Genomic DNA, 13523 nt, shown 5'->3' on the forward strand with positions numbered 1-13523 from the left:
ACGATTTTGACACATTCGCCAAGCCTCGACGAGAAGCTTGTCTCCCGCATCGACGATGTTCTGGGTCCGTACCTAAGAATTCTGTTTCTCTGTTTTTCATTCTTTCTGTTGGTCCCGCACTCACGCACATGACACGCACGCACGCACAGGTATCGACATTCCTCGGTTGATGGCAATGATCTCGCCGCCGAAGAAGGAGGAGCCAGCGCCGCCACTTCAGCGACAGCAGTCCAATCCGTTCGGCGGCGCCGGCGGCGACGACAACCCGTTCGAGGACGAGCCCGAGGACGAGGACTACGTGATCCGCGAGCGGGAGAAGGCGGCCTACGAGCGCCAGTTCCTCATGCTCAACCCGCAGGCTGGCAAGCTCAGCGGCGCGCAGGTCAAGACGGCGCTGGTCGAGACGGGCGTGGCCACGGGCGTGCTGCGCAAGGTGTGGACCCTGTCCGACATCGACAAGGACGGCAAGCTCGACCTCGACGAGTTCGCCATCGCCCTGCGGTACCGTCCGGCCCTTCTCCCATCTCTTTCGTGTGCGCGCTGTGCGGCGTGTGTGTGTGTGTGTGTGTGTGTGTGTGTGTGTGTGTGTGTGTGTGTGTGTGTGTGTGTGAGCGGTGGTGCGTGTGCGCACGACACTCACGCGTGGCTGTGGCTGTGGCCGTGTGTGCGCTGCACAGGCTGTGCGAGATTGCGAAGAAGTCGCCCGAGAATCCGATTCCGTTCGAGATGCTTCCGGCCTCCCTGGTGCCCCCCTCCAAGATGAGCTTCTTCACCAACCCGCAGTAGTCGTGGTGGTGGGTCAGGTGGTCGGACTGGTATGGGCGGAGCACGTTTTGGGGTTGTTGATGATATAAAATTGATCGACACGTTGCCCCTTCTACGTAACAAACAAGTGGTGTGGGTGTGTAAAATGTGTTTGTGTTTTGATCCATGGCCTGCGGGCTTACAGGCTGAGGGCGAGGGCGTCGACCAGCTCCGGAGCGAGTTCGGGGCACGCCTTGACGAGGCTGGCCAAGCCAGCCGGGCGGGTGTGCAGCGGAGGGAGCTCCGGCTTGTCGGGTCCGAGCAGGCCCGGTTCTTTGGCGGCCAAGTAGGAGCGGAACCGGAGAACATTCACGGGTCTGAGACACGACCTCAGCTGTTCTCCTTTGGCACTCGAGGAACGCATCCCGGAGGGATGGAACAACAAACCCGCCTCGGTGAGCGCGGTGTCGTAGGCCACCCGTGTCCAGGCATTCAGCCGTTCCTGCAGCGTCGCTGATAGCATTAGCCCACGCGTGGTGAACGACGCAGAGCCGGGGTTGGCGCTCCGGAATGCACTCATACCTGGAGCCGCATCAAGTTTGTGGTGGTCGCTTCGTCCAGAGGCTGCCTCTTGCAATCGAGCAGCCTTGAGATTCCGTGGTAGAGCCTGCATGACATGTGTGCCAATCAGTCGTGACACCAAACGGCCTTTTTCCGCACCTGATCTGCGCTGTAAGCTGACCACTGCATACTTGGCAAAGTCGCCCAAGTCGAACAGCTCAGGCTGCAGCATCTCCTCTGCGCGCTTGGGCTGTAAAGCCATGTCGTTGGTAGTGTAGTGTTTAGTGTTGTCCAGGTGACCACACGGCCCAACGGTAAAGATGTTGGCGTATGTACCACAGCACCGATGGCGTTTGGGGGCGCCAACTTCCAGTCCTGCCCATGTGACGCTGATAGCATCCAGCTTTAATAGGCGGCCTTAAGAGGGTGGGCGGCAACAATTCAAGGATGTCAATCTGGAGTTCAGGAGCACAGGAAAGCCATTGACATACAGCAGTGCACGCGATGGGGAAAAAGAGGCAAAGGGGTGGGAATGGTTGTTCTTGATTCAACAGTCATATACAACATCTCTATACATTACTAGCTTCCCTCAACACAGCATTCACACTCTTGTTTGGCCTCACATCAAGAGATTCTCTGTGCATCTATATAGAGCCACTCTCTATATATGATACTCATCACATTGGCAACAATGGCTACTTGATGTCTAAGAAGGTGAAGGGCAAGCTGCCAGTTGAGGCAGAAGCAAAGGTTAGCAAGGAGGAGGAAGAGGAGGAGGAGGAGGTTGAAGGTGGAGAGGATGAAGAGGTGGGAGAGGTTACCAAGAAGGGGACAACAAAGGTGAGTTCAGCTGGTGGACAGTCAAGTCAGTTCAATGGGGCAATGATGCCCTGCACTGATTTGGGGCCATCAGCCTGGACTATGATTGGCAAGTTGTGCAGGTGGTGGGCATGGATGTGCCCATGTCTATGATGGTGGATGAGGGCAGGGTCTCCATGCAAGTAGTGGCTGGTGTGACTATTCTGCTATGTGTGGCAGTCTTTGTCTGCTGTGTGGTTGTGGGGGATGTCAGAGACACATGAGTGTTCCTGGTGGAGGAGGAGGCTGACAAGGAGCTGACAAAGTCAGGAGCAGTGGTGGCACACAGTCTCTGCTGGGTATTGTGGAGCAAGGGTCACATGACAGCCTATGTGCATGTCATGAACCCAGAACTTGTGGTCATTTGAAATGAGAGGTCCAGTCATTTTGAAAAGTGATTTTGTTTGTGAGTTTAAGCTCATAAAAATGGTTTTGATAACACAAAAATGGTTTTATAACATGACAAAATTGGATGCATCTTGAGATATGGCAGATCAAAATTCCATCATAATGAGAGATGTGATACTGTGACTGGGCCAGCAGTCAAAGTCAAATTAGTTTGGTGTGGTTGGCATAATGTGAGGATTACTGGGGTAGCCAGTGTTCTTTATCTTATTGGCATGGTGGCAATTGTCATTGAGCACACACCTAGAGGAGGAAGCTTTTTTTCATGAATTGGGAAGTGAACAAAGGAGTTTATTTTAAAAGTTGGAAAGATTGGAAAGACAGAGTTTAGTATTCACTCCTATCCACATCAGAACCAGAGTGGAAAGGGGAAAGTGACCCAAGGTCAGGCAATTGGTCAATGTCAGAGTTGTGGCTTCTGTCCCTGCTCCAGCTCCTGCTGGCTCCTGCTCTTGTGGCACTTGTGTCACAATCCACAGCTGTGCTTGTGGCAGTCATTGTGGGCACTGCTGTGTCTGTGGGCGTGGGTGTCAGTATCCTCATGATCTCAATGCTTTCTCTTGTGCAATGGTTCCAAGTGAGGGGTTGTGGAGAGCTGAGACTGCTGTTGATTTTGAGAGTAAGTGATATATTTCATAACATACACATAAACAATGAAAAAAGGGCATGGGTGAATGAAAACCTGTGTAGGGGTGCTAGGAGCTGATGCCATGGAAGAAGGGTCAAGAAGAAGTGGAGGTACTGGATGAGATGTGGTGGTGGGTATGACCATGTGAGGTTGTGCAGCTGGGGGATGGATGCACTATGACCCCAACTGTGGGCTGGTGGGATGGAGGCCCCAGGACAAGATGGCTGGGAGTGGTGTGGTGATGGAGAGCAGCATGTTGGTCAAGGGTGGCAAGGCGTCTGGGAACAGTGTGGTGATGGAGAGTGGCATGTTGGTCAAGGGCAGCCAGGTGATGGAGAGTGGCGCAGTGGTCAAGGGCGGCTGGGCAGTGGTGAGCAGTGTGGCAACAGAGAGTGGCATATCAGTCAAGAGCGGCCAGGTGGTGGAGGTGGTGGAGAGTGGTGCAGTGGTCAAGGGTGGCCAGGTGGTGGTGAGTGGCACAGTGACAGAGAGTGGCATGTTGGTCAAGGGTGGCAAGGAGATGGAGAGCAACATGGTGGTGGAGGAAGATGAAGCAGAGGAGGGCGAGGAGGCAGAGAAGGAGGAGGAGAGCAATGAGATCTTGGTGGCCAAGGTGTTCATAGAGGAGGTTGTGTGTTGGCATGGGGCGCCTGAGGCACTGCTCTTGGACCAAGGGCAACAGTTCTTGAGCAAGGTGCTCAAGGAGGTCAATGAGTTATTGGGTGAAAAAGGTGAACACAGCACCTTACCTCCCCCAGACAGACAGCCTGGTCAAACACTTCAACAGCACACTCAGCCTTGGCAACACAAAGACCTTGGGCCACTCAAAGGTCTGTTGGCAAAGGTCACCAACAAGAAGCAGGACAACTGGGACCTCTACATGCCCTATGTGCTGTTTGCATACTGCACAAGCATGCATGAGGCCACACAGGACTCCCCATTCTACCTCCTCCATGGTTGGGAGGCCAACCTACCTGGTTGATGTGTTGGCTGGAGTCCTGATGGATGCCCTGGGAACCTCAACTCACCAGTATCAATTGGAACTTGTGGTCCAATATAGAGTGGCTCTATATAGATGTGCAGAGAATCTCTTGATGTGAGGCCAAACAAGAGTGTGAATGCTGTGTTGAGGGAAGCTAGTAATGTATAGAGATGTTGTATATGACTGTTGAGCCACTCTATATTTGATACTCATCACACCCACACGCTATAACACACGTGAGGAGCACATGTTGCAGCGACCGTGCAGAGAGGGGGGGAAACCTCGTCAGTTCCCTGGACAGCGCCTTCCAGTGCTGCGTTTTGCTTCTTGCCTGCTCGAAGAGCACTTCGAGGTCCTACCAAAATACCACCACCACAGATGGAGTGGTGGGCACCCACAATTTCATCATCAATTAGATGGAGGTAGTAGGAATTACCCGAGTGGGTGGTGTGAAGCTCAGCATGGGTGATAGTGGAATGGAAGACAGCGGCCACCCCTGACAGTGGATCCTCCAGATACAGATGCACAAACAGCTCTTACCACTTTAGGTAAGGAATCAACTGGGACCGCTTCAGGAGCACACTTGTCAGTTCCAGCCGAAGGGTATCTCTTTGGTCGGTGGTCATGCTCCTTGGGCGGAACCACAGCATCTCAGCTGTCACCTCTAAGCCGACAACCAGGATCACGTGAGCCAGCGCCATAGAGTAATGTCACTTACCTTGTCAGTGCAAAGAATCCAGGCTTCCTTCCATCAGGACCTGGTCCATGGTGGTACCTGCTTCTCCTTCTTCAACCAAGGCCAGCAGCCTGTAAAATTCTTTAACAAACTGGTGCGCAGCGTGGTGTAGAGCATAGCAACATCACACCAATCAATGAAGGAACAGAAAAGGAGCTTCATTACACTAGAGGATGGGGGCGGTGGTGGAGGTGGTGGCGGCCCTGGCCGTGGCGGGGTCGACGCCCTCGGAGATGAGCTTGCCCTCCTCCTTCTTGAGCTCGTTGCCCGTGATCGAGCCCTGCAGCTGCTTCACGGCGCCCTTCAGCCTCTGGCCCATCGTGGGCTTATGCGCCGCCGTCGTGCCCAGCGCGCCCTCCCGCGCCGCCAGCGGCACGTCCCTCATCACCGGAGTGGTCCCGCGGTGGCCCATCAGCCGCTCCTCCGTTGCCAGGGCGCGGCCGACGACTGGAATTTGAGGCAGCGGCTTCGCGTAGTGGAGCCCGCCAGCGGGGGCCGCGATGGTGACGGTGGGTTCGATGATGGGCGGGAGCATGACGGTGTGCTCCTGGTTGATCACCCGCTGCTCGGTCGTCACCTCCGTCTTGATCACCGGCTGGATGTGGTGCACCCGCTCGTGGATCACCGGCTGGATGTGGTGCTCGTGGTTGATCTGCACCGGGGCTTGGTTGGTGTTGGGTCGACATCTGGTCACCGAGAGCCAACCGGAGTGAGTCAGTATCCCCCGACATTTGAGGCTTGTTTTAGCAAAACGCGTTGGTCGGCCAAGGTGCCATTCGGAGCAGGCGTTTGCAACCAATCACCTCCCTCCGCCTACCAGGGGTTGACTATTTGTCGACTGTCGTTCGCTCGAAACAAGGCTCAGAAAGGCAATGATCTTTGTGTCGACGGATTCCGGAAATTCAAATGGCACGTCTTCGATTGGCTGGTTGGAATCGATCTGTTTTTCTACACTTTTTTGCCCTTTTGCCAGGCAGCGTCGGAGCCTTTACTCCCCCATCTCAAGTTGTTAATTCGCTGAACCGACCCCGAGGCCAAAACCTTTTTATTGTCCGGACAAGGTGACGTCACACGCCACTCCTGTCCACCACCCACGACCGGTGCGAGGTGGGATCGCGCTTTCCACCGCATTTCACCCCCAACCGGGCCGAATCTGCAGCGATGGGCGCCCGACCCTCTGGCCCACGTGCCTAAAGGCCACCCACCCTTTCCCTTCCATTCTCATACTCAAACCCAGAACCCTCAACCTCATCCCCACTCCCAACACCAACCACACGCGCCACATCACCCAGGTTCGGCTCTCTCGCCCACCTCCAACTTGGTTCCTGTGGATTGTCGTCGTTGTTGAGCGCACACGACAGGCATTAACCGCACACGCCCATGACACACGCACACGCACTTACAAGAATGTGTTTGGAATGTGCCGTTGTGTTCTGCACGCAGTAGAAAATGTCGCATCACGAGAGAAAGGCGGCCAAGCACGAGGAGAAGGCGGCCAAGCACGAGGAGCACCACCTCTTCGGCCGGCGACACTCCACCGACAAGCACGCCGCCACCTCCGTGCCCGTCACCACCGGCACCGGCCTCGGCACCACCACCACCACAGCCGAGGCCCTGGCCCGCGAGGGCGCGCCCGTTGTCCACACCGCCGCCGTGCCCGTCGTGCCGATGCAGGGCCTGTCGCTGGCCGACCGCGTGGTGCACGAGCCCGAGCAGGTCATCCGCCACGCGCCCCTCTTCGAGAAGGAGATCGTCAACGAGCGCACGCTCGAGGTCAAGCGCGAGCACCACATCCAGCCCATCGTGCACGAGACCGAGCACCGCATCCAGCCCATCATCAAGACCCAGGCCACCACCGAGCAGCCGTTCATCGTGCAGGACCGCAACGTCATGCTCGCGCCCATGGTCGAGCGCGCCGCGCTGCCCGCCGGCCTCGAGGCCGTTGAGCGCGTGGCGGCGGAGGGCATCATCCACGCGCCGCGGGTGGAGACGCTGGTGGTCAACGAGCGGCCGGTCGAGGTGCGGCGCGAGCACCACGTGCAGCCCATCATCCACGAGCGCGAGCACCGCATCCAGCCCATCATCAAGACCCAGGCCACCACCGAGCGGCCCATCATCGAACAGGACCGCAACGTCATGCACGCGCCCATCGTCGAGCGCGCCGCGCTGCCCGCTGGGCTCGAGGCGGTGGAGCGCGTGGCGGCGGAGGGCATCATCCACGCGCCGCGGGTGGACAGGCAGGTGGTGGTCGAGCACCCGGTCGAGGTGCGGCACGAGCGGCACATCCAGCCGGTGATCCACGAGCGCGAGCACCACATCCAGCCCATCATCAAGACCGAGGTGACGGCCGAGCAGACCCACATCAAGACCGACCGCAGCGTAATGCTCGAGCCCGTGGTCGAACGCGCCGCACTGCCGCTGGGCCTGGAGGCCGTCGAGCGATCCGGCCCCGAGGGCGTGCTCCACAGGGCCAAGCTCGAGAAGGAGGTCTTGGTCGAGCACCCGGTCGAGGTGCGGCACGAGCACCACATTCAGCCGGTGATCCACGAGCGGGTGCACCACATCCAGCCGGTGATCAGGACGGAGGTGACGACCGAGCAGCGGGTGATCAACCAGGAGCACACCGTCATGCTCCCGCCAATCATCGAACCCACCGTCATGACCAGGGCCGCGCCTGCCGTTCCCCTGGCAACCGCCGCGCCCGTGGTGGCCACCACGACACTGCCGCACATGGCCGGCGTGCTCAACCAGTCGAAGCCGCTGCCGCAAATCCCGGTTGTAGGCCGCGCGCACGAGCCCGTCGCCGTTCCCACGACGGCCACGACGGCCGTGCTGCCCGCGGAGCAGGGACTGGGGCCGACGGGGGTGGCGCGGGACGTGCCGCTGGCGGCGCGGGAGGGCGCGCTGGGCACGACGGCGGCGGCGCACAAGCCGACGGTGGGCCAGAGGCTGAAGGGCTCCATGAAGCAGCTGCAGGGCTCGATCACGGGCAACGAGCTCAAGAAGGAGGAGGGCAAGCTCATCTCCGAGGGCGTCGACCCCGCCACGGCCAGGGCCGCCACCACCTCCACCACCGCCCCCATCCTCTAATCATACTTGCGTGTAGGGCCAGCAAAAACACGTAATAACACTTACGTCATTGCACGATTATGGTGGTGGGACGATTATTTATTCTTATTATTTTTATTTACATTTGTATTTATTTGTTGTTTGTTGACGGGAAAGGCCTTCACTTCCTCCAGGAGGAGAACCAGGAGAAGGAGGGGGAGACAGACACGTTCTCGGCGGGGGCGTGCTGCTGGTTCTGGCGCAGTGCCACGTAGAGGCCCAAAAGCGTCCCCCAACGAGGAGGATGCCAGCGACGAGGGTGAAGTTGATGTTGGTGTTGTTGCTGCCGCTGACGGTACCGCTGCCGTTTATCACACCACTCGGGTTGTAAGAACCGTGATGAACGATGTGGCTGCCGCCCGTCGCAACAGAGCTGTTGGTGTTGGGTGGGCAAGGTAGTTGTTTGGCGCAAGTTGTATGGTGCCGAATAAAAAAACCACTTTTTTCAACGTGCCACGCAACAGGCCTGTTTCCGATAAATTCGACATTCAGATGCGCCGTGGCCAATTCCACCCACTCCCTGCGGTGGTGGTGACAACGGAGCTGTTGCCGTAGGCGACGTTGCTTTGTCCACCGCAGCTAAGTCCCACCACCATAACTGCGGCATCTTCGTCGTCGTTGTTGTGGTACCTTGGCGTGGTGGTGGCGTATGGTGGTGGTGGTGGTGGTATTTGGGTAGGTCCTCGAAGAGCTCTTCGATCGTGCAGGGAGCAAAACGGAGCACTGGAAGGCGCTGTCCAGGGAACTGACCCTCGAGGTTTCCCCCTCTCTTTGCGCGGTCGCAGCAACACGACGGGATCTACTCACACCCACCCACATGTGTGGGTTGTTATTGGGGGCGTGGTGGTGGGCAGGACTGGAAGTTGGCGCCCCCGGACGCCGGCAAAGGAGAACAGCTGAGGTCGTGTCTCAGACTCGCGAATGTTCTCCAGCTCCGCTCCTTGGCCGCGCAAGAACCGAGCCTGCTCGGACCCGACAAGCCGGAGCTCCCTCCGCTGCACACCCGCCCGGCTGGCCTGGCCAGCCTCGTCAAGGCGTGCCCCGAACTAGCTCCGGAGCTGGTCGACGCCCTCGCCCTCAGCCTGTAACCCCCCCCCCTGCAGGCCGTTGATCAAACAGAAAAAAAAACACAGTCTGTGCAGCGCACACACGGCCACAGCCACAGCCACGCGTGAGTGTCGTGCGCACACGCACATCGTCAAGCGCGCGGCGCTGCCCGTCGGGCTCGAGCCGTGGAGCGCGGGGCCAAGCAGGATCGAGAAAAATGATGGGATAACGTTTTATAAACAAGTGTGCTGGCGAAGAAGAAGATCTGTACACAGGGAGTGGAGGGGAGATGAACGGTTGACAGGTAATGACAGATCGCGGCGTGCGGTGTGGGTGTGGTCACACACACACACTACTTGGCTCTCGCGCTGCTGCCTCCCGACGCCTTCCTCCTCTTCTTGTTCGGCGGGCTATCCTTCTTGCTCGTCGTCTTCTTCTTCTTCTTCTTCGCGCTCTTCGGACCGTGAGCCTCGAACGCGCTGTTCTGCTCCTCGGCTCTTCCTCTCTTCCCACCGGCTGTCGCGGCAACCTCCTCCTCGTCCATCAAATCCTCTTCCTCCTCATCGCCGTCGCCGTCATCAAGCCTGGCCCTCTTCGGCCTGTTCAGTAGGCCTGCGTCTCGATCCGGTCGGGATTCCGCTGAGTCGCGGAGTCGTTTGGGGGTCGAACTTTTTTTTTTGAGTCGGCGGTGGCGGCCGTGTTAGGCCCCACCCGGAAGGTCAGCTTGCCGTTGGTGGCCGTGATGTGGACCATGCTGTCGTCCAGCAGCTCGCCCGCAATGATCATGCGCGACAACTGGTAACACACATACACACATACATAGATTCGCCAATGTTAAAGATAGGCAACATGTTGCGAAGAATGTGAAGACTGAAGCGTACCTGAGTGACGATGTGCTTCTCGAGGTAGCGGCGCAGAGGCCGGGCGCCGTAGAGGGGATCGTAGGCTTGGGCGAGGATGAGGTCCAGCGCGGATTCGTCGATGTCGAGGTGGATGTCGCGGTCCTCGAGGCGCTTGCCGACGGCCAGGACCTGCAGGCGGACGATGTTGTGGAGGTGCTTCTTGGAGAGCGGGTGGAAGATGACGATGTCGTCCATGCGGTTGAGGAACTCGGGCCGGAAGTGCATCTTGACCACGTTCATGACCTGGTCGCGGGCCGACTCCTTGAGCGTGCCCTCGGAGTCGACGCTCTTCAGGAGGATGTCGGAGCCCAGGTTCGAGGTGAGGATGATGACCACGTTCGAGAAGTCGACCACGCGGCCCTGGCCGTCGGTGAGGCGACCGTCGTCGAGCACCTGGAGCAGGATGTTGAGGACCTGCACATGGGCCTTCTCCACCTCGTCGAAGAGCACCACGGCGTAGGGGCGGCGACGGACAGCTTCGGTGAGCTGGCCACCTTCGTCGTGGCCCACGTAGCCGGGCGGGGCGCCGATGAGCCGGGCCACGGAGTGCTGCTCCATGTACTCGGACATGTCGATGCGGACCATGTTCTTCTCGTCGTCGAAGAGCTCGTGGGCGAGGGCCTTGGCCAGCTCGGTCTTGCCCACGCCGGTAGGGCCCAGGAAGAGGAACGAGCCGAGCGGCTGGTGCGGGCGCGACAGGCCGGCGCGCGAGCGCAGGATGGCCTCGGCGACGGCGTCGACGGCCTCCTCCTGGCCCACGACGCGCTCGTGGAGGTGCTCGGCGAGATGAAGCAGGCGCTGCTTCTCGGTCTGGTTGAGCTTGCTCACGGGGATGCCGGTCCAGCGCGAGATGACCTCGGCCACCTGCTCGGGGCCGACCACCTCGGAGAAGAGCTTGTTATCGGCCTTGCGTGAGGCGTCGGCCTGCTCCTTCTGGCGCTCGAGGGCGGCGATCCGCTTCTCGAGCTCGGGCACGGCGCCGTAGCGCAGATCGGCGGCGGTGGCGAGGTCCTTGCGTCGCTCGGCGGCGTCGGCCTTGAGCTTGAGGTCCTCGAGTCGCTTCTTGAGCGTGCGGATCTCGTCGAGCGCGCCCTTCTCCTGCTCGTAGCGCGCCTTGAGCGGGCTGATCTCCTCCTTGATGCGCGACAGCTCCTCCTTGATCTTCTCGATGCGCTGCTCGGTGGCCTTGTCCTTCGATTCCTTGTACTCCTTCTCCATGGCGGTGAGCTCGACCTCGAGCCTGAGACGGCGGCGCTCGAGCTGGTCGATCACCTCGGGCTGCGAGTCGAGCTGCACGCGGGTGTTGGCGCAGGCTTCGTCAATCAGATCGATGGCCTTGTCGGGCAGGAAGCGGTTGGTGATGTAGCGGGCGGCGAGCTGGGACGCCATGATCAAGGCCGAGTCCATGATGCGCACGCCGTGGTGGGCCTCGTACTTCTCCTTGAGCCCGCGCAGGATGCTCACGGTGTCCTCGACGCTGGGCTCGCCGACGTAGACCGGCTGGAAGCGCCGCTCGAACGCGGCGTCCTTCTCCACGTGCTTGCGGTACTCGGCCAGGGTGGTGGCGCCGATGCAGCGCAGCTCGCCGCGGGCGAGCATGGGCTTGAGCAGGTTGGCCGCGTCCATGGCGCCCTCGGCCTTGCCGGCGCCCAGCACGAGGTGGATCTCGTCGATGAAGAGGATGATCTTGCCCTCGGCCTCCTTGACCTCCTTGAGCACAGCCTTCAGTCGCTCCTCGAACTCGCCGCGGTACTTGGCGCCGGCCACGAGCGCGCCCATGTCGAGCGCGATGACGCGGCGGTCCTGGAGGTTGGTCGGCACGTCGCCGCGCACGATACGCTGTGCGAGGCCCTCCACGATGGCGGTCTTACCCACGCCGGGCTCGCCGATGAGCACCGGGTTGTTCTTCGTACGTCGGGACAGCACGCGAATGACTCGCCTGATCTCGTCGTCTCGACCTGTCGTGCAGCACAAGAAAAAACAGGAGATGTGAGAAACGAGATGTGCACAGATGTAAAGCAAGTCGGAGTGAAGATCTTCGTGAGTAGAGGGTAGGAAGAGGTACCGATGACTGGGTCGAGCTTGCCCTGCTCGGCGCTGGTGACGAGGTCGTGACCATACTTCATGAGGGCCTCGTAGGTCTCCTCGGCGTTCTTGCTGTCTACTCGTCGGCCGCCTCGACCTCGCGAACGGCCATCTCGAGCTTCTTCTTGTCCAGGCCGCACTCGTTCAGGGCGCCGGCAACGTCTGAGTCCGTGTGCAGAGCGAGCAGGATGTGATCGACGGCGAGATGCGAGTCGTTCTGCTTCTTCTGGATCTCGGTGGCCTCGCGCATCATGCGCACGAAGGCCTGGCCAGCACCGACCTCAGGCGGCGCTGGGCTCTGGGTGGCTTGTCGACTGAGGACCTTGCGCAGGGCGGCCTCGACCTTCTCGGGCGACGCACCAGCCTTGTTGGCGATGCTACGCGCAAGGCCATCCTCCTCGGCAAACAGCACTACGGCGAGATGTATGGGTGCCAGCTGGACGTGTGAGTGTTCCTCGGCCAGCTCCTTGGCCTTCGACACCGCCTCGGCCGTCTTCTCGGTCCAGTACTTGGGGTTGAGTGCCATTCTACAGAATGATTATGTGATTGTGTGATTTATGTGCAGAATCTCTTGAAATGAAGGGTTTCTTCCTGTGTCCTTCGAGCTGCAGTGCAGTCGTCTCGGGTACTTGCTGGTGTCTTGTTGTGGTGTGGTGAAATGGTGAGTCCAGGCTGCCTTCCACCTTCTTGTAGCGTGCGCCATTCTCATGGTGGTGTCTTCAGCTTCGCCCTCCGCCACTTTCAGCCCCACTCTCACCGCTCGTTGGCCTAAATTTCCTGCGCTCTTACCTGAATTCTCAATTTTGCCGACATTAGGAAGTGTAGCGGGTCGCCAACGACGCTGAAGAAGGGTACAAGGGGGTGGGCTTGAAGACATTCATTTTGTAGAGCTGGGGTGCTCGTGACAAAACGAGCGCACGGCTCTACACGATGTGATGGTGGTTGGCGGCGAGGCGGTCTTCCGCGACGACAGGTGGTGGGGCTCAGAGCGCGTGCAAAAAAAAGTGGTGTAAGTTATGTTCACCACGTCGAGTAGCCCACCTCCCTCATTGTCTCATCTCATTCGCCGTTTCCGTAGTCGTTGTTGATCGTTGTAGTTTAGTCGTCGCTCGTGGCGTCGCTCTCGTCGCTGTGCTTCTTGAGCTTCTTCTCCTCGGGCTTGAGGCTCTTGCTCAGGCCGCTGGCTTTCCGGCCTGAGGCGCTGTTCCTGGTGAGGTTGTTGCTGGAGCTGCGCTTGGACGGCACCGCGGAGCTTGATCCGCTGGCGGCGCCGTTCTTGGCGCTCTCGTCGTCGCTGCCGTCCTCGCTGTGCTTGAACTTGGCCATCATCTTGGACTTGAGCTGCTGGGGAATGTGGGCCAAGTCGCCCGCCGTAACGACGTGCTCCTCCCACTCGTCCGGGTGGGCGTTGCCCGCAGCTTGGCCGTGGTAAGGGTGGCCGTGGACCAGCTGGAAGTGGAGCGAGAG

The 13523-nt window shown here is 59.3% G+C and overlaps 7 protein-coding genes and 2 pseudogenes across 7 annotated transcripts in view; 4 read left to right on the forward strand and 5 right to left on the reverse strand.

The window, feature by feature from the left end:
- Window positions 1–55: 55 nt before the first annotated feature.
- Window positions 56–854, forward strand: ACA1_139860 (EF hand domain containing protein; the record flags this gene model as incomplete). Its single annotated transcript, XM_004334089.1, has 3 exons — window positions 56–68; window positions 230–501; window positions 678–854. 3 exons carry the CDS (start codon window positions 56–58, stop codon window positions 852–854), a joined length of 462 nt encoding a protein of 153 aa, XP_004334137.1.
- An 89-nt stretch (window positions 855–943) lies between these two features.
- Window positions 944–1567, reverse strand: ACA1_139870 (uncharacterized protein; the record flags this gene model as incomplete). The annotated part of the gene is made up of 3 exons (XM_004334090.1): window positions 944–1246; window positions 1327–1411; window positions 1497–1567. 3 exons carry the CDS (start codon window positions 1565–1567, stop codon window positions 944–946), a joined length of 459 nt encoding a protein of 152 aa, XP_004334138.1.
- Window positions 1568–3449: 1882 nt separating this feature from the next.
- On the forward strand, window positions 3450–4178 carry ACA1_139880 (uncharacterized protein; the record flags this gene model as incomplete). The annotated part of the gene is made up of 2 exons (XM_004334091.1): window positions 3450–3927; window positions 4027–4178. The coding sequence occupies 2 exons, from the start codon at window positions 3450–3452 to the stop codon at window positions 4176–4178; spliced, it is 630 nt and encodes a 209-aa protein (XP_004334139.1).
- A 902-nt stretch (window positions 4179–5080) lies between these two features.
- On the reverse strand, window positions 5081–5645 carry ACA1_139890 (uncharacterized protein; the record flags this gene model as incomplete). The annotated part of the gene is given in 2 exon segments (XM_004334092.1): window positions 5081–5600; window positions 5620–5645. The coding sequence occupies 2 exon segments, from the start codon at window positions 5643–5645 to the stop codon at window positions 5081–5083; spliced, it is 546 nt and encodes a 181-aa protein (XP_004334140.1).
- A 553-nt stretch (window positions 5646–6198) lies between these two features.
- Window positions 6199–7997, reverse strand: ACA1_139900 (annotated as a pseudogene).
- A 674-nt stretch (window positions 7998–8671) lies between these two features.
- ACA1_139910 (uncharacterized protein) lies at window positions 8672–9110 on the forward strand (the record flags this gene model as incomplete). The annotated part of the gene is given in 3 exon segments (XM_004334093.1): window positions 8672–8689; window positions 8702–8779; window positions 8877–9110. The coding sequence occupies 3 exon segments, from the start codon at window positions 8672–8674 to the stop codon at window positions 9108–9110; spliced, it is 330 nt and encodes a 109-aa protein (XP_004334141.1).
- Window positions 9111–9672: 562 nt separating this feature from the next.
- Window positions 9673–12582, reverse strand: ACA1_139920 (annotated as a pseudogene).
- Window positions 12583–13154: 572 nt separating this feature from the next.
- On the reverse strand, window positions 13155–13385 carry ACA1_139930 (uncharacterized protein; the record flags this gene model as incomplete). Its single annotated transcript, XM_004334094.1, has 1 exon — window positions 13155–13385. The coding sequence occupies one exon, from the start codon at window positions 13383–13385 to the stop codon at window positions 13155–13157; it is 231 nt and encodes a 76-aa protein (XP_004334142.1).
- A 22-nt stretch (window positions 13386–13407) lies between these two features.
- Window positions 13408–13523, forward strand: part of ACA1_139940 (uncharacterized protein) — a gene marked incomplete at both ends in the record, with an annotated part of 1035 nt that continues 919 nt past the window's right edge. Inside the window, 2 exons of the mRNA XM_004334095.1 lie at window positions 13408–13454; window positions 13475–13523. The exon at window positions 13475–13523 is cut by the window's right edge and continues 5 nt beyond it. Of these exons, the coding sequence (XP_004334143.1) occupies window positions 13408–13454; window positions 13475–13523 (96 nt within the window). The remainder of the gene's footprint in view (window positions 13455–13474) is intronic.

This window comes from Acanthamoeba castellanii, assembly GCF_000313135.1.
Source record: "Acanthamoeba castellanii str. Neff unplaced genomic scaffold scf7180000084707, whole genome shotgun sequence".
In the NCBI taxonomy this organism is placed as follows: domain Eukaryota; phylum Discosea; order Longamoebia; family Acanthamoebidae; genus Acanthamoeba; species Acanthamoeba castellanii.